The sequence below is a fragment of the Triturus cristatus genome, chromosome 1_2, assembly GCF_964204655.1.
Source record: "Triturus cristatus chromosome 1_2, aTriCri1.1, whole genome shotgun sequence".
NCBI lineage: Eukaryota > Metazoa > Chordata > Amphibia > Caudata > Salamandridae > Triturus > Triturus cristatus.
The window spans coordinates 314784377-314811255 of NC_140580.1; the positions used below are offsets into that span (position 1 = coordinate 314784377).

The 26879-nt window shown below is 42.2% G+C and overlaps 1 protein-coding gene and 1 pseudogene across 1 annotated transcript in view; both read left to right on the plus strand.

The window, feature by feature from the left end:
- Positions 1 to 740: 740 nt before the first annotated feature.
- Positions 741 to 26879, plus strand: part of EIF4EBP2 (eukaryotic translation initiation factor 4E binding protein 2) — a 69674-nt gene continuing 43535 nt past the window's right edge. The window contains exon 1 of the mRNA XM_085603868.1: positions 741 to 1082. Within this exon, the coding sequence (XP_085459994.1) occupies positions 950 to 1082 (133 nt within the window). The 5' untranslated portion in view covers positions 741 to 949. The remainder of the gene's footprint in view (positions 1083 to 26879) is intronic.
- Positions 8358 to 10857, plus strand: LOC146867236 (tubulin alpha-8 chain-like; annotated as a pseudogene).

Genomic DNA, 26879 nt, shown 5'->3' on the forward strand with positions numbered 1-26879 from the left:
ACTTCTAAGTAAAGGAAGCTCGCTTTTTAGTATTTCTAAGGCCTATACGCATAGCTATGTGTGCCTTTTGAAGTTTGCACATTTAAAATGTGCGTCATTGCTTTTAATTGTTAAATGTTAATCTAAATAATTAGCATTTTAGTTAATTGACCTTATCATGTCAGCATGGTTAAGCTTTGACTAACTGTTTGATTTGCATTCCTCCCACAAACCCGACCACAAAAGCATATGTGATATTGACTTTTTGAGACAAATCCTCCTGAAATATTCATGTAAACGCTTACTGGTGAAATTCCTTTTAAGATAATATAATGAATCCCATTCCAAAATGACCGACAAAGGTACAATCCGTCATGTCCACCAAAGCATCATAAGTAATTTAGGCGGGTGGGCATTTTTAAACTCATTCTTTGGATTTACTCTAAAAACAGAATACAAAAAAAATGTAAGACAATGAAAGAAGGAAACGTTGAAAAACTGTATACTGCAAGCTAACGTAAATATATTTATAAAAACAATAGCATAAACTATGTTTCAAATATTCAAAAAAGGCATAATTCTTTATTTCTCACAGTTATTACACAATACTACTGACGATATGGTGTTGTTGATATTCATAAATTTGTGTCGTAACATTTAATATTATGTATATATTCCAAGATGGCCGGCTTTTAGACAAACTTTAGTGGCGGTCGTCAACAAGAACATGCTTACATCCGTAGTATTTTTTCTATATCTATGCTCCTCGCTGCCGCTGGCTCTTGCTTCCTGACGGCGAGACCGAGCTGAAGGGCGGAGGAGAGTGAGCGAGGAGGTGGCGGCGGAGGTTGGGAGAGAGCTAGGGGAGTGAAGAGAGAAAGTAAGGTCCCGTAGGCAACCCCTGCCCGGCAGTCAGGCCTAGCAGCGCAGACCTCCGCCCAAGAAGCCACGGTCTCAGCACAGCCCGGACATGAACACTGGACACCACCACAGCCAGAGCAGGGCCATCCCCACCAGAACCATCGCCATCAGCGACACAACGCAGCTACCTCATGACTATTGCACCACGCCTGGAGGCACCCTCTTCTCCACCACCCCAGGAGGTGAGAGTCTGTTGGTGTGAATGTGTTTATAAGGAGTTGCAAAGGGCGGTGCTAGAGTGGCACATCTTGTTATGCATGGGTAGGGGGCCAGTCGGCTTTGACGCGAGTGTTGATAACCTTGCATGCGAGTGGATGGGTGTGCGTGCGAGGTGTAACACTCGTGGCCTTGACTAGTTGTGTTAAGTACTCGGTATGTTCGGCACATGTGGCTCTTAGCCTATAGGGCCACATGTTAACATGTTGTGCCTAGAGGTTAAACGACACATGGTCTCACAGCCCATTTGCCTCCAGACATGCAACGCACGCCGTTTCTTTGCCAACTGAGGGTCGTACCAACGGTGACCTGCTATGCACCCTAAAACAAGTAAGGAAAATCAGTCTCTTTTCATGGTTGGATAGTTGAAAATCGGTTGTTTCAAAGAGCGTTGTTTTGAAACCCTCAGCCTGTGGGACACATAGTCTTGCATGGGCCCAGTTGTTGATGAACACCTGGCATTTTTTTGCATGTGGCCATGATGAACATTTAAGTCTCTTAATTGTATTCTCCTAAACTGCCTTTTAGATACAATATATGTCGTAGTTGTGCAGTGGTTTTTGTGCAAACCTTGCATATGGAGTGTACCCTGCAACTTACCAGAGCACTGCTGTGTAACCTGCATTTTAATTGGTGATCCTGCATTAGGTTGCGGTAGGGCCAGTATTGCTACAACCTTTTTGGAACAGTGGCCTTTTTGAATGGAAAGTGAGGTTTCTTGAACTAGTTTGGTGCATCATTTATATTTCATGATAACACAGGATCGTCCTTTCGGGGGTAGTAATTCTTGCAAGATAGGCTGGGGTGCCAGTCGCGGTTGTGCGCAATACGGTTTGTCGAACCATATGATTACCCGAATTAATCACCAGATGCTTATGTATTCTCCCCCCTTACACCCGATGAAAAACATCACAAGCCGAGGCCCGTAGTTATATTGCCCAAGACTAGTTGGTCCGGCAACTTGGCCTTAATGTGATCAAAGGCAGTTGGTGCGGTATTTGTAAACAGACGCGTAGAAAAGTGAACCCGTGGCTGTTTCGCAATGGGGGATTTCTAAGCAGTCTGCAGCCTTGTACACTTCATTCAGCTTGTGGTGTCACAAAGTATTTTTAATAGAATCGTACTTTTTTCGAGTAGTTTTTCCTTAACTTTATTTCGGTAGGATTTAACTTCCTTTCCTGTACGTGAACGAGACGTTATGAAAAAAATACAAGTCGTGTTCGGGAAAAATATACAAGACATTTTTATGGAAGCACGTCAGGCCCTGCCCTTTTCTTGGGACGCCAATTCCTAGAAATGCTGCTGCTTGAGGCATGTGTGGCCAAGCGTTCGTAGTTTATCCTCTCTCTCTACATCCTGTTCTCACAAACAGTGACCCCGAGAGTCGTAAACGTTCGCTAAGGAATTGCACAAATTTACACCGACTGTCAGCAATGTATAATGTTAAACGTCAAGCTTCTGGGGCTTGGATGTAGATTGAATTTCTGCATTGCAGAAATCAGAAGTGGCATGTTTTCACACCGATGGGGTGTAAAGTTCACTAACCTTTCTTTATATACCTTAATTTCCTTTTACATATTTTTCCATCTTTAAACAGCATTTGTGTACTATGAGTTTTTTGTTTATTTATTGAAAGCAACGTCCATTAGTCTTTAAAAGATGTCTTATTCCTTGAATTCGAATGACCTACCCTTAAAGCAGTGTGGCCCATGAATGTCCAGTGACTATTACACGGCTTTTCGCTTCCACCGTTTCGGTCTGTTTTAAGTAATTCTGATCAATCGCCAGTTATGCATTTCTAGTAGTTGTTTATGCCTCCCAGTGCAAGTTTTTAGGTGTTAATTCTCTAAGGTTGATAGTGTCTCATGGTTTTCCTGTTTCGGCCAGGGATGTCATAAGTGCTAGTTGACAGTGCTCAGCAACAAACTTTGACGTCAACTGCCATAAAATATGGGTAGGACAGTTATAAAGATTGTTTTATTTTCGGGGGAAATTTGACCACTATCTCCATTTAAAAAAAATGGATCACCGATGGAAATTGAAACCTTGCCTTTTTGTAAAGCAGTTGTTGGCATTTTCTCAATTAATTTTGTGAAACTTCAAGTTATTTTTTTTCCATGATGTAACCCATCACAAAATAAATTATTTATTGACACTTACATTGCCCCCCCCCCCTCTCTGACCCTGCACTAATCACGAAGTTTAAACGTTGGTCGGACTGTGATTTGAACCTTCGTTCTGTTAATCCAACACTCATCTCCTGAATTGCACATGTACATGCATTACTTTATCTGTCCAAGCTGATGGGGTTTAACATTATATACCCTGGTGTATGCCACTTCTAGGCAGTCTTCCTGTTGCGCAGAAATGAGCAAAGTCTCTGTCTGGTATTCTTACCATTCTAGTCTTCTGCTGTTGCTGCTAAAGTAGAGTCGAATGGTTTTTAATAGCTTTTAGGCAAAGTAATAAAAAAACACACTTATTGAACTGTCACTAAAAACCTTTACTCTGGTAAGAGTAATGTCAAAGGGCCCGTGCTCGAAATGAAAGTGAGCAGGTGGGACTCTTACCTCCACTTGCTTTGTTCTCTCCGAACCCTCCTGAAACTATTCCCTTGACCGTCCCTAGGTTAACTGAAAAGCTAATAGGGCAACATATTTATCCTAATAAAAAACTCCTCACATGATGGGGAATGTCCATCCATTAGAACTATCACAAGTAGCATGCTTAACAATAAATATTTCAGTGCTCTAAGTTGACAACTAAGTGGCCTGGTTGTGCTATATTTATTTTGAAAATTAAAGTGCACAAATCCACGTTACAGTTGCTGCTAAACATTTCTAGGCCCTCTTGGAGAAAAGTGGATTCGTGCAGGAACAGCTTGATTTTCAGTAGAATGCTGAAGTCTAGGTGATTGCCATTTGCTCAAATAGAAAGGGTAAGAGTTTGACAGCTTTGTCACTTGCAAGGACAAAGACCGTTAATCCTAATGGTCTATGCAAGCCTTAAGCTAGAAGAGTGACCTTTTCTCACAGTTGAAGGCTGTACTGAAGTCTACAAAACAAAGTCTGGCCCTTTTTTAGTTGAAATGGGCGAGAATCGTATCTTCACAGCTAAGATATTGTACACACTGGAAGACCCATGTATTTTAGGTTAAGTGTTTAAGGACAATAGCAAATATCTTACTTTCTGAATCCAGGAGGACTATCAAACGTTCACCTTTCAGGTGAATGTGTAATAAGCAGCATTTTCGAGGCAATGCTCTTTCTGTGAAATTTCCCAATATACTGGGAGAAGTATGGAAGACCTAGAAATAAGGATTATATTTAACCGTGGTTGTAGGCACACTTAGGGGTTGGTGATGGTGACTTTTTAGCCTGATTTTAGTTTTGCAATCGCTGTGGATGTCCCAAGAGTTGAGAGTAGAACGCTTGGCCTCAGTTAGCCAGAAACCTGATGTAGAAGGCTATTGTCAGTACCAAAGCTCATAGCCAGTTGATCCACTGGACAAAATCCATGCTAAAGATGGTGGCAGTAGCAGTCATGAATCTGTGTGGATCAATGACAATTGTGCATCAGTATGAAGAAACAGCTTTAATGTATTGCAGGGAGTTCGCTGCACTGCACCATCTTAGTCTCATACAGCGTCTGTGTGTCAGGACTCCTCCAGCACATGCAGCCCCTGTGGTTCTGCCAAGGGACTCTTAGATGTGGATGAGGCAGTCTACCTACCCCCATTTCTAGCCAGTTCTGTCTATTTGCCAAGACTTTTCACAAACAGAATGAGCTATTGATTTCTCTAGTGGGCAGTTTCTTACGGATGACCTATAAAAGTAAAATACACCATGGGTATAAGTTTGAATAGAAAAAGAAGTAAAAAAATACCTTCAATGGGTGAAAATACTAAAAAATGTAGGAGGACTGTCTGACCACCTCAAATGCACCGTATCAGGCACTGACATGCACTTCTTTTAAGGCATCTGTGCACTTGTGAAGAGACAAAATGCAGTTGCAATGCAAATTATTCAATGAATGAAGTGGCATATGCCCATTGTCCTATGATGTATAATGTGATGGGTGGAAGCAAAATGTGAATGACGCTTCAATAGATCAATGGACGACGAGAACTTTCTGAAAGCCCTTTTGTGCATTTTGATATATTTTTTAAAATATAACCAGAACGCTGTTTCTAGGCCAAAAATTAACGATTTCCTTTTCAACTATGAATCCGCAAAAAACCCTACATTTCTGTTTCCACATTTTTCAGTCGTTTTGATGATTCAAATGTAGGAACATCCGTTGCCAAAGGGTCTAGCCATGGCATGCTGTTGAGAAGATTATTTTTTTTGTTATTGTAAGGTATGTCACAAAAAGAAAGCCACAATCACAAACATGTCAGCCACATTCTTGCAATAGAACCTTAAAATAAAAGAATGAGAAATTGTCATTTTGACAGAACAGTACCTGTACCTTCCTCCACTGCAGGTGTGCTTAGAAAATAGACGCATTAGGAGTATCCGCGTTGGCTGTTAATGGCCCCGTTGTGTAGCGCGACACTGAATGCGCTTTGGTTCTCGATTCTACTTAGTGCGGACCTCCATTTGTGATCGTTCTACGCTGCGACAAAGCGTGGATATTAAATAATATTGAATTCAGGACTTTGTTCCAAGTTTCACATTTTAACCTGGGCAAATACCCTGCAGAATGTTTTGAATTGTTTGCTTCTGGGACTGCAGTTTATGCCCTGAAGAAACCCACAAGGGTGAACCGCGTTGGCTGTGTTGTATAAATCACAAAGAATTAATTACAGCATTGAATGGAATTACGAAAGCTGTCGCGGTCATCGTGATTCTTTTTTTTTATGTCAGGAATTTAGTCCAAGGATTGAGCTTCAATTGTCCTTGCATATATGCCTCTTATCTTTGTGTTTGGGTGCCTAGAAAAGGTTAGAACCTTTTTAGTTTAGTGCTCATGGCATAAAAATTATCCATACAGGCGACAAAAATGAAACTGATAAAACATAGAAAGAAAATAGCTTTGGCACAGTATTGGCCCACTAAGTATGGCACTGAAGTGCATTTCTCTTTAAACCGATGTGCATATGACATCAAATAAAGTGCTAGTTCCTCAAAGTGCAGGAGAGCCAATGACTGAAATGGGGCGCCCTGTTGCCCTATGACTTATGCTGTGGCGGTTGAAAGCATAATGTGAATGCATTTGAACACAGTTAATGAAGAGGACTGACCCAAAATCTCTATGTACGCATTTGTGGATCTGTTTTTGTATTTACTATCCTTTTTAATTCCATAATTTAATTCTGTGAATTTTGCCCATTGAACATACAAGTTAAAAATATACAAAAGATTTGAGACCAATGATATAATTTTTCTATGAATTAGAAAACCGAAATCAATTAACATGCAGGACATTTAGATCATAGCTACTCTTTCTACTTTTATATATCCTTTTCCTCGGGTCATACACAGCTCAGATATTTTATCAATCCAAAGACAATAAAATCAGTGATGTCTGAATTTAGGATCCTTAAAACGGGTAGATATTGTCTTAATCCTGCGTTCAAGCAGATCGGGCAGAACCATATCCTCCTCGGTGCGAAAGAATAACACATTTTCCTCTATTAGCCCTATTCTCCCAAAAAGGACAACTATCACTACTTGTTCTCCCCGAAGGCCATTTGACTGTAAAGCTATTAATGGGTATAGTACCCAATCTGAATTTCATATAAAGGTTTTTGGCATAAGGGGAGTTAATGGTGTCCATGAATGGTTCAAATTTCATCATAGGCTTAATGCTCAAAAATTGATCAGGTCTCCCTGCGTTACCCCTACACTCCATTTCTAAGTAATGTAAGACCGTTATCTCATTTTTTAGCTGGCCAGTGAGCTTCTAGTTATATTTTTGGGGTTATCCTACAATCTTTATAATCCCAGTGTGTAGAGCTATTGTCATACAAGCTTAAACCAAGGTAATATATTGGAATTGTTAATTCTCATCAGCTCTTGTAGTTCCATTCTATATGCCAATAATTCTGCAGTATGCCATAGCCTCACCTAATACGGACGCAGTCTTAACATTTCTTTATGAGCAATTCTCTTTGCCCGTAGGTCCAGAAAACAAAGTCGTTTTGGAGTGCCTGTAGTCATGTTAAGGAACAATGTAAAGTTTTTCTTGATTGGTTAAATGTAGAATTTTCTGTGTATCATATCTTATCTCCACACAGTGGGGCTCCTTGGCCCTTGAGACTACCTGGACACTGTTGCTTTATGCACCATAAAGACAACTGCAGTTCTATACTGCGCCACCAATTCACATTTAGCAATGGAAATATATAGGGATAATGAAGTTATTTTAACATCTAGGTAGTCAAAGAAGCTGAATGTTTCTAATACATTATATGAAGCAAACACAAGGTGATGATGGACGGAGTGCTGAAATATTTCAGAAACTCGCCCCCAGTCACAGATCTGGGTTGAATCCATCATCGTTCTTTAGCTCACTTCCCCACCCCAGTTCAGACCTAGCCATATGCAAATCAGTGTTGACCCTGTTCCTTATAGAAACGGTCCAGCCCGAACTGCCAAGCCAGGTCTTCCCTGGACCTGAAACAAGCCTCCTGGGGCCAGTTTCGGGGTAATATGCCCTCATCCGTCAGGCTAGTTTGAATCCAGTGGCAAAGTGAGCAAGGGACCCACATCTGGGCATACCCTGCCAACCTAGGGCGACCAAAGTAAACACAAGGAGATGGTAAATGGAGTGTTGAAACTTTTAAGACACTCCACCCCAGTCACTGATCTGGGGAATCCATTGTTGTTCACTTTGCCACTGGATTCAAGCTAGCCTGGCTGATGGTGTGTTCATCCCGAAACTGGTCCCAGGATGCTTATTTCTGGTCCAGGGAAGACCTGGCTTGGCAGTTTGGGCTGGACTGTTCTCATGAGGAACAGGGTCAAGACTGATTTTGCATATGGCTGAGTCCAGGGGTGTGTAATTAAAAAAAATATCTGCTATTCTATGTGGCAGGTTGCTTCATTAATCTACTTGTCCTGTACCAAAATCCTCTTGTCCCTTTTGTGCCATGAAATGCGGCGACAAATTATGGCAGCAATCTAATTCTATAAGTGCTCTGAAATCGCCCCTCTGATTATGCCAGGGCTCCTTCTATAGTAGGGTTTGAATACTAGCAATTCTCTTAAATTGCCACGTTTCCGCGGATCTACATAATGGGGCTGAAGGTAATCCTAAGCAACAGTTAGAGGGTTGGAATGCCTGTTCAAGTCTGTGCAAAACTTCTAACTTGCATGTTTTAAGTGTTTTCTCTAACTCTTCTCTAATCTTTTTCCATACAGAGAAAGGTTGGAATTTACTCCTGACAATGGCAGACATGAAACTTCATCCAGGGTTGGGGAAAAAGTTGGTTGGAGGGAAAGTGTACTTGCAAACACTCAGATTTTCTCATGAGAAAATCTACTCCTGCCTATTTGCTCATGCTAAAATGCAGTTCACAAATATTTTCTAGGAGTACTATTTCTTGGCCATGGGTGCCCTTTTGAGACATTATTTAATAATTGGGACCCTAATTAGGTCTGGCATTAACAATGACTTTTTGTGTTTGTTAACATTCTGTCTTTCTCTCTTTGTCTATCGGCTAGCTTCACTGTGAGTGAAAGCCTTCTGTTCTTTCACAAAGACAATATCAACACATTAGTTTTGTCAGTGGAACTACTGAGGCAATGTGTGCTTTTTGAGACAAATTATTTTGCTTTTGCCAATGTTTGTTATAATGTTGAGGGTCCGACAGCTACCACACCAATAAGGCTTTACAAAAATCATGCCAAAACAAGTCACGCATTGACAAAACCAAAAGGCTGACCAACAATTTCAGACCTATTGGCTTTACCAATGCTTGTTTGTTTTTTGTTTCCCATAATTTTATTAAAACTGGTTACACTGATTTTCCATTATGAATGTTTTGGAAATACTAGCAAACATCAACACATTTTACTAAAACATGCTGCAAAGAAATGGTACCTAAAATTTGACAGTAGTTTAGCGAAATGTTTTTGCATTTTTGTGAACATTTTTATTTTGAAAGCAAAGAATCCTCAACTTGCTTTCAAGCTTCTGAAAATATTTGCATCTAATCAGAGAATTCTGGGGGCATTATACATGACCTCATATTGCTAAACATTGAAAACGTGTTAACACGTTTTTATACGGAACCACTGTCAGTAGTGCAGTCTGAGCTTACAACATTTATTTAGAGAGCTCACATGATAATAAAGGCTGTGCATTAATGAACCATCAATATAAGTTTGAAAGGCATTAACACATGGACACAATTATTACCTTAACTGCAGGCAATGCCTTTCCCTGATCCATAATGTTGTACTGTAAACTGGCAGCCAAAGAGTTTGTGCTGTAGGGAGTTGGGCCTACTTGTCCCAAGGACACAATATACATAAACTTGTTGCACTTGAACCCAAACAATGTCCCGGGCGTCGGGCTAAAGGAATTCCACATCCCTATGAGTCTGAACTGAGATGGTGAAGTGAGCTAAAGAACGATGATGGATTCAACCCAGATCTGTGACTTGGGGTGAGTGTCTGAAAAGTTTCACTGCTGTCAGTCAAGTCCTTGTTTTTGTTCTAATACATCCACTCCCACTTTTAGATTACCATTATAAGATTTTAGTCGTAAACTTACTTTTTGCTGTATTTAACTCCAAACCCCGCTGTTTGCATTAAACCAAGAATTAATTTACCACAATTTGCAGACCTATAGGGTTTTTTAATATTAACATGGTCTCTTGGATTCCAGGTCTTCCACAGCTTCATAGGAGGGGACAGGTTCTGGATTTACTGACTTGGTGATGGAGCTGCTTTCAGTGAATTACAGCTAGATAGCTGTTATAGAATTTTCCTTCTACCCATCTCCAATGGTGTCTACTGCTGTGATGGAACCCTGTAACTAGATTGTAGCCACCCACACAAAGTTGGAATATTCCAACTTCTTATTCATGATGGACAATGAGGACATTTATAAAATCTGCAAGAACATTCTAAATGTAAAGCATCCACCCTACTGCGACTTAAACTGATTGATTGGGCAGGTGCTGTCTTCCGTTACAGCTTCCCTCAGATTTGATGAGTATTGACCTTGTTGAGTTCCAAACAAACTTTGTGCCATACCCTAGAATTCATTTCCTACTGTTCACCTATGCGTCCATTATATCTGTAGAAGGGCTTACCATGAGCAGCTCTCAGTGCTGGAAATTACCAACTCTGGCTTTTAGTACCCAAACCAAATGGTAAAATGTGATCCTAGTCGTAGTAAATATGGCCTGCTTGCTGTACTGTGTAGATGTGGTGTCCAAAGATGTCAATGCATCAGTAGCTTAAATCCATCCAGGTTGTCCCACTGGATTCAAGTTGGGAATTAATTATCAACCTCCAATGTTAGACCCAGGGGAAATTTAGCTGAAGTTTGCCTGGTAGTCTGTATGTTAAGTAACACTACAGCTATTGCTGAAACCTGGGTCCTACTTGACTACAAGTTGGACTTAATGTTTGCTAAGCAGGCTTTTGTGCACTGGTACTTTTGTGAGGGAATGGAGGAGGGGAGTTTTCTGAAGTCTGAGAAGACATGGCTGCCCTTGAGCAAGATTATGAAGTGGAAGTAGAGTCTTCTGGTAATGCTGATAGTGAAGATGACGAGTATTGAATTTAACACAGACTAGTTGAAAAATCTGCCCCAGTGTGTTTGGGTAGCTCTCTGTGCTATTTATGGCTATAGTTATTTTGGAAAGCAGACTATTTCAGTACTGTCCATATCCTGTGTTATATAATGTTTAATACAGCTTTAAGAACCATGGAGTCTAAATCACTAAACTTTTGTACATGCTGCACAAAAACGTGCTAAAATAGACATTTATAACATTTGTTACATTTAACAAGGTGTCATTTGCAAACCACAGGGGCAGGCATTTTAAATTACGTTTAGAGCAGTCATTGACTTGTGCGCAATACTTGCGTTGTTTAATTTCATCACTAATGTAAAGGGGTGAACAGCGTTGAGCCATGTACGCCATTAGCACTAGTGAGCTCACGGATGATTGGATTGAAGGGATCATCTGATTGAAATACTCTATATAGAGTAGAGAAGTGAGTAAACCATTACTTTGGTTGGATAGGATTCTCCACTGAAGCTGTGCATGCTGTCATTGGCCACAATGCCAAAAGGAACTGTAATCATTAATCCTGGCAGCTTCCAGCAGATCCTTCTTTTTTAATCATCCCAGTTCCGTATTATAAGCGCCAGTGTGTTTATTGTTTTCTCTCCACTGTGATTGCCAGTATGCTTTGTGATTTAACTTTGTCAATATGCCCTCTATTCTACATTCTTTATTAAACTAAGGACCCCCTCTCTTGCCCGGAAAAACTTCCTCCAGTTCAACACAAACAGTCTCATCATGCTTCCACATCCTGCACATGCTACTCAAGATTTTCAAGTGGATCCCATTGAACACCAGACGAACGGTCACCCCTGCTCCTATCGCAAGTAGACTTTCTTATTGAAACACTCTCTACATCAGAATTCCAATCCATTTCTTACACGGACTCCAAACCATCCAGAACACTGCATCCAGGCTCATTCTGAACAACCCGTAAAATAACCACATCAGCGTTCACCACTGGCTCCCAGTCCAGGAAAGCTGTTCTTTTAAGCTACTCATCCACGTCTCTAAAGCACTACTCGCACCAGTCCAGCTTATCGCACCAGTCCAGCTTATCTCAACCACTGCCTCAACTCCTGCCACCTCACCAAACGCCTTTGATCTGCATCCCAGGCAAGAACCCATTCCATGCTTATGACGAGCCCAGCTCCTCATGAGTCAGTGGAGCTGGGCTCCTCATAACGGCTGCGGTCCGCCCACGCGCGATTGATTCCCCGCCTGTGCGGGCAAATTAATCAGTGGGTGGAGTCGTGACGAGCCCAGCTCGTCATGAGCACAGCTCCACTGTGACTCATGAGGAGCTGGGCTCGTCACGAGCGCCGCGCCATGGGTGAATTACCCCCGCGGCGAAGGGGTTAAGAAGACCAAAAGCGGAGGTGCTACTCACCTCACAGCCAAAACCCGGAGTGACCTCCCGAAACACTTCCAAATCTCCCCTTCCCTCATGGACTTCCGAAGGTCATTTAAAAATATGGCTTTTCACCCCCTTGCAGGTGATTGGCTGTGCTCTACAAATTCACGTAACAGGAAGTCCCTCTTCCTCCTGATCTTCAGACGCTGGGCTGACTGACCATCAAGTCAAAACCTAGAGTAACATTTTGATGTTGTGATAAGATGCAATAAGTCAAATGTCAGGAAACATAATTTTTGCCTGGATTTCGAAAGATCACCTTAGTAACACACAATAGGATTGTGTCTGACACATTCCTGTAGTAATTAACCAGACAAAGGACTTTGCTGGTTCAAGGCGATGGAAAGATTTTCAGTATTTTTATTGAGCCCTTTGATATTGAGGTACCAGCCCGTTTGCCCTTTTTTGAGCAGGACAGACTTTAAAAACTGCAGCGCACCAAAGGAAGTGTTTGTAATCACCTTGGAGTTGTGCTTTACTATAAATGAGCTATCATGGTTCGTGTTTAGTGAGAAAGTGTTTTGTGGCACTGAAGCACCACCGGCTTTATATTGGAAACTTTAATACATACATATGCCGATTCAACCATAGATTTTCTGTAAAGCTGTACATGCTATTGATAGTATCAGTAACACAGGCTGTGAAAGCTGCCATGATGATCTGTAATCTAAAGTAGGTCTGTGAAGGTTTTTTAAAAGTCTTGCTTGAGGCCTAATTTGGAGGATGGATGCTTGTCTGTTTCTTTTTTTAGAGATTTAAAGATGCCAGAACTCAGGAAGTAACCACCAATAAAAGTTTTGGTATTTATTTTTTGTTGTCCATTGTAAAAAAAGTTTCGGGCTTCAAGCTTGATCCTTTTATGGCGATACTTGCCTGTGAGTCTTCTCAATTAGGATAGGATATATGTTTATAGAGCGCTCGAATGCCGAGGCGTCTTGGCGCTGGTGTAAATGGAAGTGTTGCAGCCTAGGTTACAAAGCCTATGTTAAGGTGATCAGCCAGGTCGTTCTTTCCTTGGAGGCAATAATCATGGTTTCTGGCTAAATTTTGTAGGTACTGTTGTATGCTTTTTTTTTCATATACCACTATGAAGAAAGGGTTGGAGTGGCCTGAAAAGCCCTGTCCGAGAATAGAGGCTTTAATAAACCACACCTCATTTTGAATAGATTAGATTGTTTGCCACCATTAAGCTCCGCACTTGAATGATTTTGTCATAGTATGTAAACTCATAATCTTAACTGCTCTGGCAGTCACCCTCATTGAACCACATGTAAAAGTTGTTTGACCTCAATCCTTTCAAGAAATCTCATCTTTGGAAGATCCAAAGTATATTGGATTTGTTATCCCACTGAAAGTTATTGGCTTTTTTTCAGAGGGTTGCTGGCTTTATTATTGGTATGGTACTTTGGGGTAATTTCAAAGATTCACTTGGTGATGGGGCTTTGAGTAATAAAATGTCCATTGCTTGAACTCCATGTGTATTTCCACATGGCCTGTCTTAGGGTAGGACCTGGACGGATGATCGGGGGGGGGGGGGGGTGTCTCTGACTGCAGAATATGAATTTGCTGTGTCCTCTTTAACCCCTTCCCCACTCACGACGGAACCGCTCCGTCATGAGCCACGGTCGCTGTGTGCTCATGACAGAGTGGTTCCGTCATGCTGCGGCCGCGCCGCCCATGCGGCGCTAATTCCCCGCCTGTGCGGGCGATTAGCGCAGTGGGCGGAGTCATGACGGAACCACTCCGTCATGAGCACAGCTCAACCGCGGCTCATGACGGGAGCGGTTCCGTCATGAGCACCCCCCCCCCCCCCCAGCGCTGCGGCGGAATTCCCGCCGCAGCGAAAGGGTTAATGTGTTCTTTACTCCAAATGTTTATAAGGGTCTCTACTGATCAATGTAGGTGACTGTTTCAAAGGGGATGTTTGAGGGATTCCAAATGCTGCTACAGGCAAGGTGATAAAAGTATCTCTGTGCAAGTGCATGCTAAAGTGGTTCGCTTTTCTTTGTAGTGTCATTTCTGCACTAGACTAGGATATTGACTTCATCCGTATGGTTCTTTTTGACAAGGTCAGATGCATGGCCTCACACAATTAAGAAACAAATACTGTTGATGTGAACATTTTCGCAAATTATTTCATAGTTAAACTCTGACTGGTTTATTGCACTATGTGTATGTGTAATCTATATATCTATCTAAACAACCTTTTATATATAGTAGAAAATTGTTGCACGATGTCAACATGATGAAGAGGCAATTGGGTCCGAAAGTCTGACCCCAATCAGCCGAGTGAACTGGTAAGTTAAAGTATTCAGAGTATTAAGGAGAACCTACACCAACAAAGACCAGTAGTGAGGAGGATCCAGAGGTGCAGCTGCCATCGCCACCAGGACTCCAGAACTGCCAGCTTGCCTACTAGAGCCATGGGAATAGCTGAAGCTAATCATTTTAGAACTTGATGCACACACATATTACTAAGCCAATGCAACACATATCCCCTTTGTACCCCAAAACAACTTAAAAAAAAATTAACAGTACTTCAATTTAAAATCTAGTCCTCCAATCTTACGTTTACAAAATTTCGCTAGAAGACACGTTTGAAGGAGAATCTGAAGCATTTGTTTCTCTTGAGAAAGTGAAGAGGAAATAGTCAGCACTCAGGGCAGGCATGGTCAACAGCCTTCTCTTTGCTCTTCCTCGCCTTCTCTACACCTATCACATTACCATATTCCATTACCCTTACAGCCACTGTTAAATCCTCAACTCCAATTTCCATATGCCCAATTGTAAAATCCCCATGACTTTTCAGAATAAAATTAGCTGAAGAACTTTGCTGGAAACTTTGAGCTTTATTTTCTCTTCATTCACATTACACTTCTGACCCTCCCCAACCTTTACTATGCAAAAGAACAGCGCACTTTGACACACCAATAAAATGTACATGAATCCGGAAACCTCAATAATCCTTTTGCACATACCCTGGACTTCCTAAGTAGCACACTATCACCTACAGCATAATCGTTTTTTCTCATTGTAGAACTCCATGATTCTTTGATGTAGATTGTAACTGCAGAAACCTCTTTCCCTTAAGGGCTGTACCCACTTACATGCAGACTGTATTCAACGTAGTCAATGAATCTCTGCCTCAACAATTTGAAGAGGTTCCCCAATGGCTGAATGTGGGTTTTATGCACAGCACCAACTATCAACATATCTTTGCATAGCCAAGCCTACCTTAAAGTGCATTTTGTTTACCTTTCTTAATTGTTAGTCCTCTCTTTCACAAGTCATTTTTGCGGAGTGCTATAGAGGAAAATGGCAAGTCTTGATTTAAAATCAGCAAGAAATGTCTGCACCCTAGTCCAAACAAACTCCATCCTGTTAGCTGAAACAGACTTTGAAATAATACAAGGGGGTGCCCATATAACCCCAATGAACATGGGTGTATTTGCTAGTTTAAGACAAGCATTGCAAAGCCATTAGGACTCGTATATGGATTATCTAGTGACTTTTTCTTGTTTGTTTTAACAAGCTGAAGTTTTCTGTGTTGGCCTTGCATGAAGACCACGCTAAAAAGGCTGCGAGGAGCCAGGCAGCTCAGCGCGGTTTGCATCTTTGTTTTATCTTGAAACCTGTTGGGTGACTTTTGGATTTTTTAAAATTTTCTGGTGGGCTAGACAAGCAACAATGCAGGAGAAGGGTGAGGTGCAGGACAAGCAATACTGTGGGAGGTAAGGAGGAGGCAGTAGATACAACATAAATTGGCACACAAAACTGGAATGTAAAGAGATGGCCAACTACCCTTGCTACATCAAACCTATGACATCTTTACCCTTCCTGGTCGCATGACTCATCATATGTGTAACTCTCTTGAATTCTAAATAGTCTTTGAAGTACTTTAGCATGGTAATGTGGTGCTTCCCAAATGCCAGTAGATTAATGCTAGAACTTGATGTCATGCTACCTGTGGAAAAATGTTTCAGACACAATGGTGATAGGCAAGCCAGAATCAGCCTTGTCCAAGTCATCTCTTGCCCCCATAGAACGTTCCTTTGATCCATTCCAATGAAGCTACTTCTAGTATTTTTCATCGAATAGCTCACCCTCTTAAGAACCTTTATTAGCAAAACTAACTTTACTTTAGCCTGTGATAAACCCTTGCCTACCATTTACAGTTAGTTTTTCTCCCAACGGCTGGACAATTGCTACAGTCACGTAAGTGATAGTTGAACCCGCAATACTAACACTTGCTGTCTTTCTTAAAGTTATTTTTTCCTAATGTTTCCATTTCACACCTCTCCTTCCTGAACCTCTCTCACCTCAACTGAACTAAAATGAGCACGGTCACATTTTTCTCCAGTGCCCAGAGAGCCGATATTAAGGCTCTTACTATGTATGCCCTTAGCAGTGTTATTGTTTCTTCTAAGGTGAGATTTCTGTAACTAAACAAGCATCCCCGAATGTGAACAAATTGTTCACTGAAATGTTGGTCAATGGGGGTATTAAATTTCTACATTGATTTCAATAGTTGCTGGGCACTTGTGAATTGGACTGTTGCTTGGCTGCCCTACTACCTTATGAAGAAATGGTCTTTCTGCTTGATATTTAGATCCTTGTTAAAGTGGCTTTCGTCCGACTTATGGTGTCAACACTCATCCCCGGACCAAAATCTGCAGATGCAGGTTCAGCCTTTGGAAGATTTTCAAATATTGTATTCCTCATCACTCAAGCAACTGAACAAAATGTCCTTCTTGTGTTCTGGGTCAAACATTTTGACATCAATGGCTACTAAATAGTTTTCAAGATGAGTTGATTCATTGTTTTCACTTAAGCAAGGGTTTCCCTGAGCTGTGCCGAAACAAGTTTTAAAGCTTATTATTTTGCATAATTTATGCCATGGCAAAGCAAAAATAGGTCTAAGCTATTCTTTAGTAGCATTGAAAACCAGGTGTAAGTAACAGTAAGACACAAAGTGAATCAAAGGCTCTTGCTGCTGTATATTCATCAGATTCTCACTTTATATGGTGTGAGCCACTATCTTAAATGTTTCTGAACACTTTTCCAGACTGTGCCTCATGTTTATGCAGTGTTCTGCTAATTATCTTCTCACCTATTGCTACATCTGACGTAATTCCTAAGTGTACAGGGATATTCAGCAACATGCTCGTGTTGACCACTCAAGATGTTACCACTTTGTTTCACATCACTTGTGTAGTGGTTTGATGACTGGATTACCCTAAAATGGTTATCGGGTACCTGATGAACCTGTACAGGTGCGCAGTAACCCCTGATGAGCATAACTTAATTGAATCCACCGATTATTCAGTTTTCTTTTCTGCAGTTCACATTTGTACGGTTCTCAAAATCCGAAATAATGCATAATGCATTGCTCAGCCTGCTTAATCCTCTGGCTGATATCACTTTGTTAAAACACCCCAGGCATTATGACCAATACCCGGGACAGAGCATCCGTGGAGTTTTGCCAAATGTCATGGTGAGCTCTGTTTGAGCTTGTCTGCGTGGTTGAACGTAATTTGGTAAGTTAACGTTTTTATTCAACATAGCAAGAAGAGCCTGTTGTGTAGTGGTAATGTAACGTATGTTGTATACCGAGTGTATGCAGATCATTGGGAGGAGTTGCCAAGTGACCAGGATTCACCAATCTTGAATGGATGTAGATGCACCTGCAGTGTGTCAGTTGTATTGTCTACTGCTCTTCAAATACGCCAGTTTCAGCCATATATCCAGCTGCTTGGTTAGTACACTGGCAACGAGGATAGGATGCCCTTGTGATTCTTGAAGGAAACAATCAGTTGTATGTATCTGGTGTGCTGACACCATAACATTCTCAAGGTGAATAACAGTGGTGTTGGGAGCGACCTGCGGGACTGATTTACGGATTGTAAGGAGCGCGCAAGTCGTTTTTAAAATTTTTATTTTTATTTTTTATTGTGAGATTTATCAGTTTACATGTGTTACAATTTGTTTCTTTGGCAAGACTGAGTTGACTGTTGGCAGTGCTCGTCAGGCTGCTGGCGAAGGCCTATTGGAATCCTCACAGCACAAGTCACGTTCAATCGCAAGCAAACCGATTTGGGTGCCAATCAGGGGTGGCTCCTCCATGTGGGCTTCGGAGCGTTGCCCCACTGCTTTCTCTCAGTGCGAGAAGCAGAAACGTAAAATGTTATAAATACCATTTTACGTTTCTGCTTCTCCCACTGCGAGAAAGCAGAAGGGTATTCCTGGGTGGGCAGGTTGAGGAGGAGTGGCTAACCAGTGTTAGGGCGCTGACTGTTTGGTCGGCCCCAGGGCCGACCAAACCAATCCTAGCATTCTCCGTTTTCTTCATGTAGGCTGCATGAAGGAAACTGCCTCCCCGTAGACTCCTGTAAGGACTGCATCCTAGCCAATCCCACCGCTGCCATTGCAGCGTTGTGATTGGCTTAGGGGACGAGAGGGAGGCTGCCTGCTTGTCTGCTCACAGGAAGCAGAGCGGGAGACGCATCACGGGAGTCCTGGACCGGAGACCAATGCAAGTGTAAACATTTTTTATTTTATTAAATTACGGCCACCGCGCCCAATCATCTTGAACCTACACCTGGACCCAGCCTGAGTTGAGTCCTGGACACCCCCAAGTGGTGCCCCTCCATTCCTGGACCCTTCGTTGGGATGTTACGGGTGCACCAAATCCAAACTTGGGACTTTTGGAAAGGTTTGGTAAAAAATTGCTCAGAGAACATTCTTGGACAAACCTGCTAGTCTAGCTGCCCAAGGTGCATCGTAGGTCAGCCGGACTTCACAACATGTCTTCCAGAGTTTCATCTAGGTCCGATGGTAAGTGCCAACCGGGCACAATCCACTTCTATCCCACCCACACTTCATCAGTAGGCCATATTTTTTTGCTTTGACCCAGTTTCGTGTGACTGGATGTGGTTGCAGTTGGTGCTTTGATCATTTAGGTACTTACTAGTTTTTGCATTAAACTTTAAAAATTCTTAACTCCGATGCTGCATAAATACTTTATACATTGCCTCTAAGTTAAGCCTGACCAGGGAGTTCTGCACATGTAATTTAGTGACTTTTGTTTTTTTTTTAGGACTAGCATTCAAGACTTCTTTTATATACTTTAGTATATACTTGTGTGTATGTACTGTGTGGGCTCTGGAGATCAGCCCTAGGACTTGTCTGCTTTTGCTTAGGGACTTTTTTTTTCTGTTCATCTGCCTCTATTTAACTGTCTTGATAGAAAACATACGCTAGAGGTCAGTAAAATACCAGAAATTGCTTACTTTCCCTCCATGTTGAAGAACAGTAGTTTCAGCTCCCAGGCTAATGTGCTGCATAGCTAAATACATACAAGGTCCCAAAGGTGAGACCGATTGCATTGCAAATGCTTGTTGTGGTTCACCCTGTCTGGGATTGTGGCTGAAGTTTGACTAGTGTTAACACCCCAGTCAATCAACAATCTGATTTCTCACACCGCTAATGTTGAACCACAAGGCTATTTTGGAGTCAAAATACTTGTATGCTTTTTTGAAGAGTTTAGCGTACAAAAGTAGGACAGCATCTGGAAATGTAGATGTTTGTAGAAATAAGGAACTTTGTTAGGATGGAAGGAACAATATGCATTAGGGGTTGTGCTTGATCCTAATCATCCTGATTGAGTTTTGTTCACATCACAATGTGTTGTGGATAATTGAAGACTAGTTATCCCAAATTATCTGCTCAAAAGCTAGGGTATTTACATGGGTTCTGAACACCGTATAATTCTGAAGATGTGGGCAATAATGCAAAATGTATGTAATGTGGCCTTGGCTTTACGCAACCAATGAAAGGAAGATTTGGATGGCGTATTTGAAGCAGAGCTCATTAAACCAATAGGGTTCTGAGTGACTCAGTCCCATACTTGTATCCAAGAAGGCCAATGAAGTTACGCGTGTGTAACTCTTAGTGACTTTATTGATAACATTTGTGTCGACCAGATACTCAAAGTACGTCCTGGGGGCCGCATGCAGACCTCCTAACCTTTACCTGCAGCCCCCTTGGCAACAGCAGCACTAGGCTGCGGTTTACTGGAATCCGCACGAGCATTACAAAATGTTTAAACATCCAGCATTTAACGGTTCATTTCAGTTAAAGAAAGGAAGTAACTAGGGTGTACTTCACCTCAGGTTGTACAGTTCCACATGGAGCAATTCAGTTTAGCCATTAGATGTACATGCTTCACTTCCACTACACCCACTTTACACCCCCCTGGCTGGCATTTCTGCACCCCTCGTTCACACCAAAGAGAACCGTTTGGCCCTCGGGGAAAATGTTTGCGAGTACCCATGGTGTAGACAGGCACTCTCTAACCCATATTCACAAGATGTTGATATATGTGTGATGGTAGGTGTTTTGCCACATTTGGGTTATCTAGCGCTTACCATCCGGTGCGGTTGCATCTAGATTCGTAGCATTTAACTTTTATAACTCCAGAGGGCGCATTTCAGTGTGTACGCATGCACTTTAGTTTTGCGTCTGTTTTCCAGAGGGTTATGCAAGAAGTGCTGCGAGGATTATCCAATGTTTGATATTTTTCAGGAAGATGTATTGGTCTGATGTACTGATGAGAAACAACATGATTTGGTTTTGGAAAGAATGTGGAATAGAGGTTGTACGAGGCTGGGTAAACTGTAGGATTGTAAAAGTGTAAATTTGAAGAAGACTATTTGGGACACGTTATCTTCGCAAGGTGTCAAGCCTAAGTTAAAGTTAATTAAAGCCTGTGAGAAAGCACCTTCACTGAGACGGTTGTATGTTGGAAAGAGTTCCTCAACGCGTTCTCTACAACGATCGTGTCTTAACCACGATTTGTTTTTGCCACATTTTCGTGGTAAAGGAATGCATGGTAAACGGTATCCCTTCCATCCCTTAAAAACAAAGTATTGGCATAGCCAATAGGTCTCGCTTTTGGGACCTTATAAGTATTTATTTACTTATGCAGCACAATATCCTTGGTGCAACATAAACTGCTGCATAGCCAAACACTTATAAGGTCCCAAAGGCGAGAACTATTGTCTATTTGTCTATTTAGGAAAATGGAACACAAACTTGACTTTGCAGTCTTCAAATGTGAATAAAATCCAGTGATTGTTTAGATGAAAAGTAACCAAAGCATGGATCTGTAAATGTATGGATTGGGTGATGTGATGTGAACAGGTGCTGCAGATACCTGCATTTGGTGATATAGAAACCATACTTCCCACTCTATGGGGATTGCTACTGTTGCTAGACAAACTGCAAAAATCATGGTCACTTGGAGAAGGAAAGTAAAAGAGCAACAGGTAAGGAGAAGTCTGAACAGAAGAAAAGATGGCATAAAATGAGATTTGGGTGTGGTAACATCGTAGTGAAGGAGATATCTGAGAAAAGCAAGAGGAGTGGTGAAAGGAGCATTTCAAGAAGTAGGGACAGAGCATGGAGAGACAGGCACCCAACCCTCCAAGTGTACTTTGGGGCCTAGCAGTCTGCATACGACTTGAGCACAATGCAGGTTTCGACCACAGGTTAAGAGCAATACTGAGTTAAGTTACAGCGCTGGAAAGTATAACTCATCAAATTCAGGGGAACAATACTCCCAATTTCAGTGCATGTGTGCCAGAAATACTGAGTAATGGGGCAAGAAGGTCCGATTTGTGAATGTAGGTCTCAGTCTAGAGCCCGTCTGCATACAAAGAGCTTCGGTTAAAGGGGAACCACAGCTGCTCCCCATTACCCCCGAGACCATGGTCCCTTTCTGTTAACTGGTTGGCCAAAGGCTGTTATATTAATCTCGGTGCTGCTCAGCAATGAAACAATTACGGAATATTCACAGGCTGTATCCTGGCTTGACAGTCTTGCAGAGTGAAAATAAGTGAAAGAGCATCAGGACATTTTCTGTCTGTTTATCCCGAAATGTTCAATAACGACTAAATAATTTTGTACAAACTATACACAGGCTGTGTTGGGTTAGAGAGAAACCTTCGTATCGCATATGTATCCCCTAAAGGTTCTGGTTGCAGAGGCTGAGATTCACAGATCACTTGAATTCTTATTTTCAATGAGGCTCACTGCTCTGCCTTCTATCTCCTTACATTAAGCGACCGAGCCTTGTCATTCACTTTGAGTTTGCATGAGTTGCTTGTCCACTCCATGTTTCTTTGCATTCAGATACCTGAATACTATTTCTATTTATTATTGGGTACTGGGGCACAAGAGAAGAGGAAGGACAGTAGATGATACAGATGGTAATGGGGCAGTCAGGAGACATGGGGACTGACTGGGGCAGGGGCAAGAAACAGTGCAGGGTTTGAAAACAGGGACACTAACTGAAGGTCGTAGGGGGTGGGGGCGCCCGTGAGATGTGTTACACAAGCACACATTAAAACAAGCAGGAGTTGTGTGTGCGCGTGCGCAATATAAATAAATGCTATAATGTTCTCTTAGGCGACGCTGTCTCGGATTGCATCCCGGATATGGGACAAGGTCTCATGACCGTTGTGCTGCCATGGGTTTCTCACGGCGCCCCTTTCTCCCTTGTTTTGATTACTTTGCCTGCCAGCGGTGGCAGACGGCTCGCGGGGAGCAGTCTTCCCTGGCACCCAACAATGGCGCGAGGCAAAGTGGCGAGATCAATGTGACATTCTCACAGCCTCTCGTGGGATGGGGTGGAGGGGGGGGTTCCTACATGCAGGAGCCTTGGGGACTGACTGGCCGAGGTGACAGGAGGGTGCAATATACACACACAGCCTCAGACCGGGGTGCAAGGCAGGAGATGCAGAACTGACTGCACGAGTGGGCGGGAGGCAGGTAACACAAACCAAGAGTACCGAGACGGAGAGAGCGAGAGGGGAACAGGCAGTTCCAGGGGCAGAAGACACAGAAATTCACTGAAGGTAGGGACGGGAGACAGTTAAAATAAATCGTACCAGGGGAAGTAGACAAGAGAAGCGGATCGGTCAATAGATCACACAGTGCTGGGGAAACTGGGACAAAAGATGTGGATGCTGACTGGAGGAGAGGGCAGGTGATAGAGACACTAAAAACAGACCTAGCCAGGGGGACAGACCGGAACTGGCTGGGTGGGGGCAGGAGATGAGTATAACAGACAGTGCCAGAGGAACCGGAAACCCGAGGGACAAACTGGAAGAGGAGACATGAAGTGGGTAAAATTGATGGTGCAAAAGGTACCGGGGCAAGAGACATGGGAGCTGAGTGGAGGAGGTGCATGGGATAAAGAAAATAAGCACTGAGGCGAAGTAAAGACGCGCGGCTGCGAAACGCGCTCTGTGGTGGGGAGGGGAGGAGTGGTGTCGCGTGGAAAGCCAGATGGCAGAGGGAAGCCGAAAGAAGCGAGGAGCACAGTGGGGGCAAAGACATGCGCGAAAGGTGATAACCCACATGGCGGCTGCGCGTGTGCAAGCAAGCTTGAGGCTAGCAAAAGCCCCTCTGGTAGCACTCTGAAAACCCCCTTACTAAAAGTCGAGCAAGCAGCGCATGCGCTGCTCTAGACTAGACCTAATAACCCATACCCTACCCCCTAAAAACTAACCCAAACCCCTCCACCACTTAAAAACGAACCCAAACGACTACGTACCCACACCCCGCTAAAAATTAACCAGAGCCCCTTAAAACTACCCCAAATCCCACCCCCTAAAAACTGCCCTGAACCCTTCACACCTCCTAAAAACAAACCCAAACCCCTCTTACCTGTCCTGTTACTGTCCTTCGCTCATCTCCCCACCCATCCCTAGCACTAGACCTACTTAGCCTTAACCACTCACATGGGTGGTTAAGGCTAAGTCGTTGTTCAGGAAAGTCGTTGTTTGGCTTGCGAGACTCTGGAACTCGTTGTTCCGAATGTTTCCTTTGCAAAGATAGAGCATTTAATTTGTTAAACATTTTTCTGAATAGATGCATGCCTTGCGTTCCCCTATAAAAGAGGAGAAAAGTAGGAGTGATTTGAGAAATGTAAGCAAGCTTTGGACAATGTAAAATAAAAAATCTCATCAGTGCTGATTTATTGAAAGCATTGGTCTAAATGACAACTCCATTGTGGTGACATGCCAGTGGGCATGGTCTTGGAGCTGTACTTAAGCAAGTGCACAAGGGACTTAAGAGTTGTGCAGGAGTGTGGGATTCCTTTAACCTGATTCCTAGGACATATTGTTTGGGGTCAAGGACAACAAGTTTCCAAGTTTATTTTGTCCTTTGGACAAGAAGGCCCAACCCACAGCAGCACAAACCGTTTGACTGCCAGTTTACAGCACCACATTATGGACCCAAGAACAGCAGTGTCTGCAGTTAAGGTAATATTTATGCCAATATGTTAATGCTGTTCAAACTTGTATTTGTTTCATTAATACAAAGCCTTTCTTATTAGGGTGAGTGCTCGAAGGAAATGTTGTAAGCTTTGACTACACTACTGACAAAAGGTTCCAATGTAATAGAAAAATGTGTGCACAATTTTCTTAAGTTTAACAATATGAGGCTACATATAATGCTCCCAGAATGCTCTCTAGTTGGATGCAAATATCTAAAACTTCTTTCAGCATTATTAGTAAAATGTTTTGATGCATCCTAGTGTTTAAAAAAAAAAAAAAAAAAAAAAAATTCATCATGGAAAATTGGTGCAACAAGTTAATGGGGAAAAATGAAAATAAACCAGCCTCGGCAAAGCCAATGGGTCTGATATTGGTGGTCAGCCTTTTGGTTTTTGTCAATGTGGGTATTGTTTTGATATGGTTTTTGTAAATCTTTTTGTGAGCTGCCAGGCCCTCACCACATTCGCAAAAAGTAATTATTTCTTTTACTTAAAAAAACTCATTGCCATAGTAGTTCCTGACACTGAAAAAAACTACTTTGTGTGTAATGCTCATTGTGAAACGGCGGAAGCCAGTCGATAGAGCTATAGAATTTTAATAAAAACAAAAGGTCTTTGTTAGCTCCAGACCTACTTAGGGGCCCAATTCTTAGTCACTAAATCGCACCCATGGTACATGTCCTTCCATTTGTGCAGATTTAGTGCTTTCATGAATTTACAGAAGTAGGCCAGGAAATCGTACTCCTATAAACGTTTTGTGAACTCCTTTTTAGCTCGACTAACTTTTGCAGGTGTAGATTATCCCATATGAAAATCTGAGCGTTTACAAATTCACTTTCCCTCCAGCATCTTCTGCCATTGTCCGGAGTTCACTTCCAACCTTTCTCAGTATGGGAAAAGATTAGAGCAGAGTTGGCAAAACCCCCTAAAACATGCAATTTAGTATGTTTGCACTGACTTAAAAGTGCATTCCAACCCTGTAACTATTGCGTAAGGCTACCTCCATCCCCAGTGTGCAGATCTATGGAAAGGTGGCAAAATCAGGAACTTGCTAGAATTTAAAGTCTACTATATGATCCGTGGCATAACCAGAAAGCCTAATATCAGATCTTTCAGATCATGAGTTTGCGCCATAACTTGTCGCTGCTCTATGTGTCACCAAAGGGACGGTGGATTTTCTTTTTACAGGACACGTACATTTATGAAGCAACCTGTCCCATGAACAAGTATATATTTTGTTAAATTCCACACCCCTGGGTTGTGGTATTTGTGTCACATGCTTTGAAGGGAGCAGAGAGCACATACTCTGCTATTAACAGAGGCACTGGCATGCTGGTGGACTGTGCAGTACTTCAGATCCTATAGATTTTGAACAGATTTTGAATTGCGCACAGATTGGACCATTGGTTCACTTCACTACGAGAGGTGCTGGGAAAGCAACACCACACATAGCTAAATTGATGTATCGTTTGCAGGAAGTTGTGTAGCATTAAATATGTGCCAGGATCTAAAAGGATCATTGTGGATTGTTAATCCCTCTTGCCTCTGTTATAATTCGGAGGAAGAGATTAATGATTGGATGGTGTCTGAGATCAAAGATGTATGTAAAGGAGCTGTATGGGAAAATGAGTGGAAGGAGTCATTGCTGGAGGATAAGATTATACAAATTGCTGGTGAACCTGTTACCTGGTTAAGAAGATGTGAAACGTGAAGAAAAATCAAAGTTAAATTACTATTTGCCTGTGTGGACAGAGTTGTTGGTTGTAAATGGCGTTGTTGTGAGGTGTGACCGGTTGGTGGTGCCTATTGTTTTGCATCATAGGTTACTAACACTGTTGCATGAAGGCATATCTGCTATGAAAAGGAAAGCATGCAATGATCTTTGGTTGCCAGGAATCGATAAGCAGGTAGAAAGGTTAGTTTTTAATTGTGTACTGCACATGTAGTGACGCAACCCGAAGTCTCAAACGCCAATTGTGCCTTTGACGAAAAGGTGGCTATTTGAGATTTTTGGTCCCTTTGAGTGTCTAGGTCCCAATAGTATTGGGTAGATAATTGTTTTCAAATTGCCCGAAGTGGCTTTTTTCAAGGATGTGAAAGCAAACGGTGTGATTTTGTTTAGCAAAGTAATATTCAGAAGGTAAGTATGCCCAGAATTTTTGTGTGGAGTTGTATATAGCGCAAACCCGACTGTATCCGAGCACCTTACATGAGCACCAATTGCGTTACAGACTGACACATTAATTTTTTGTTAG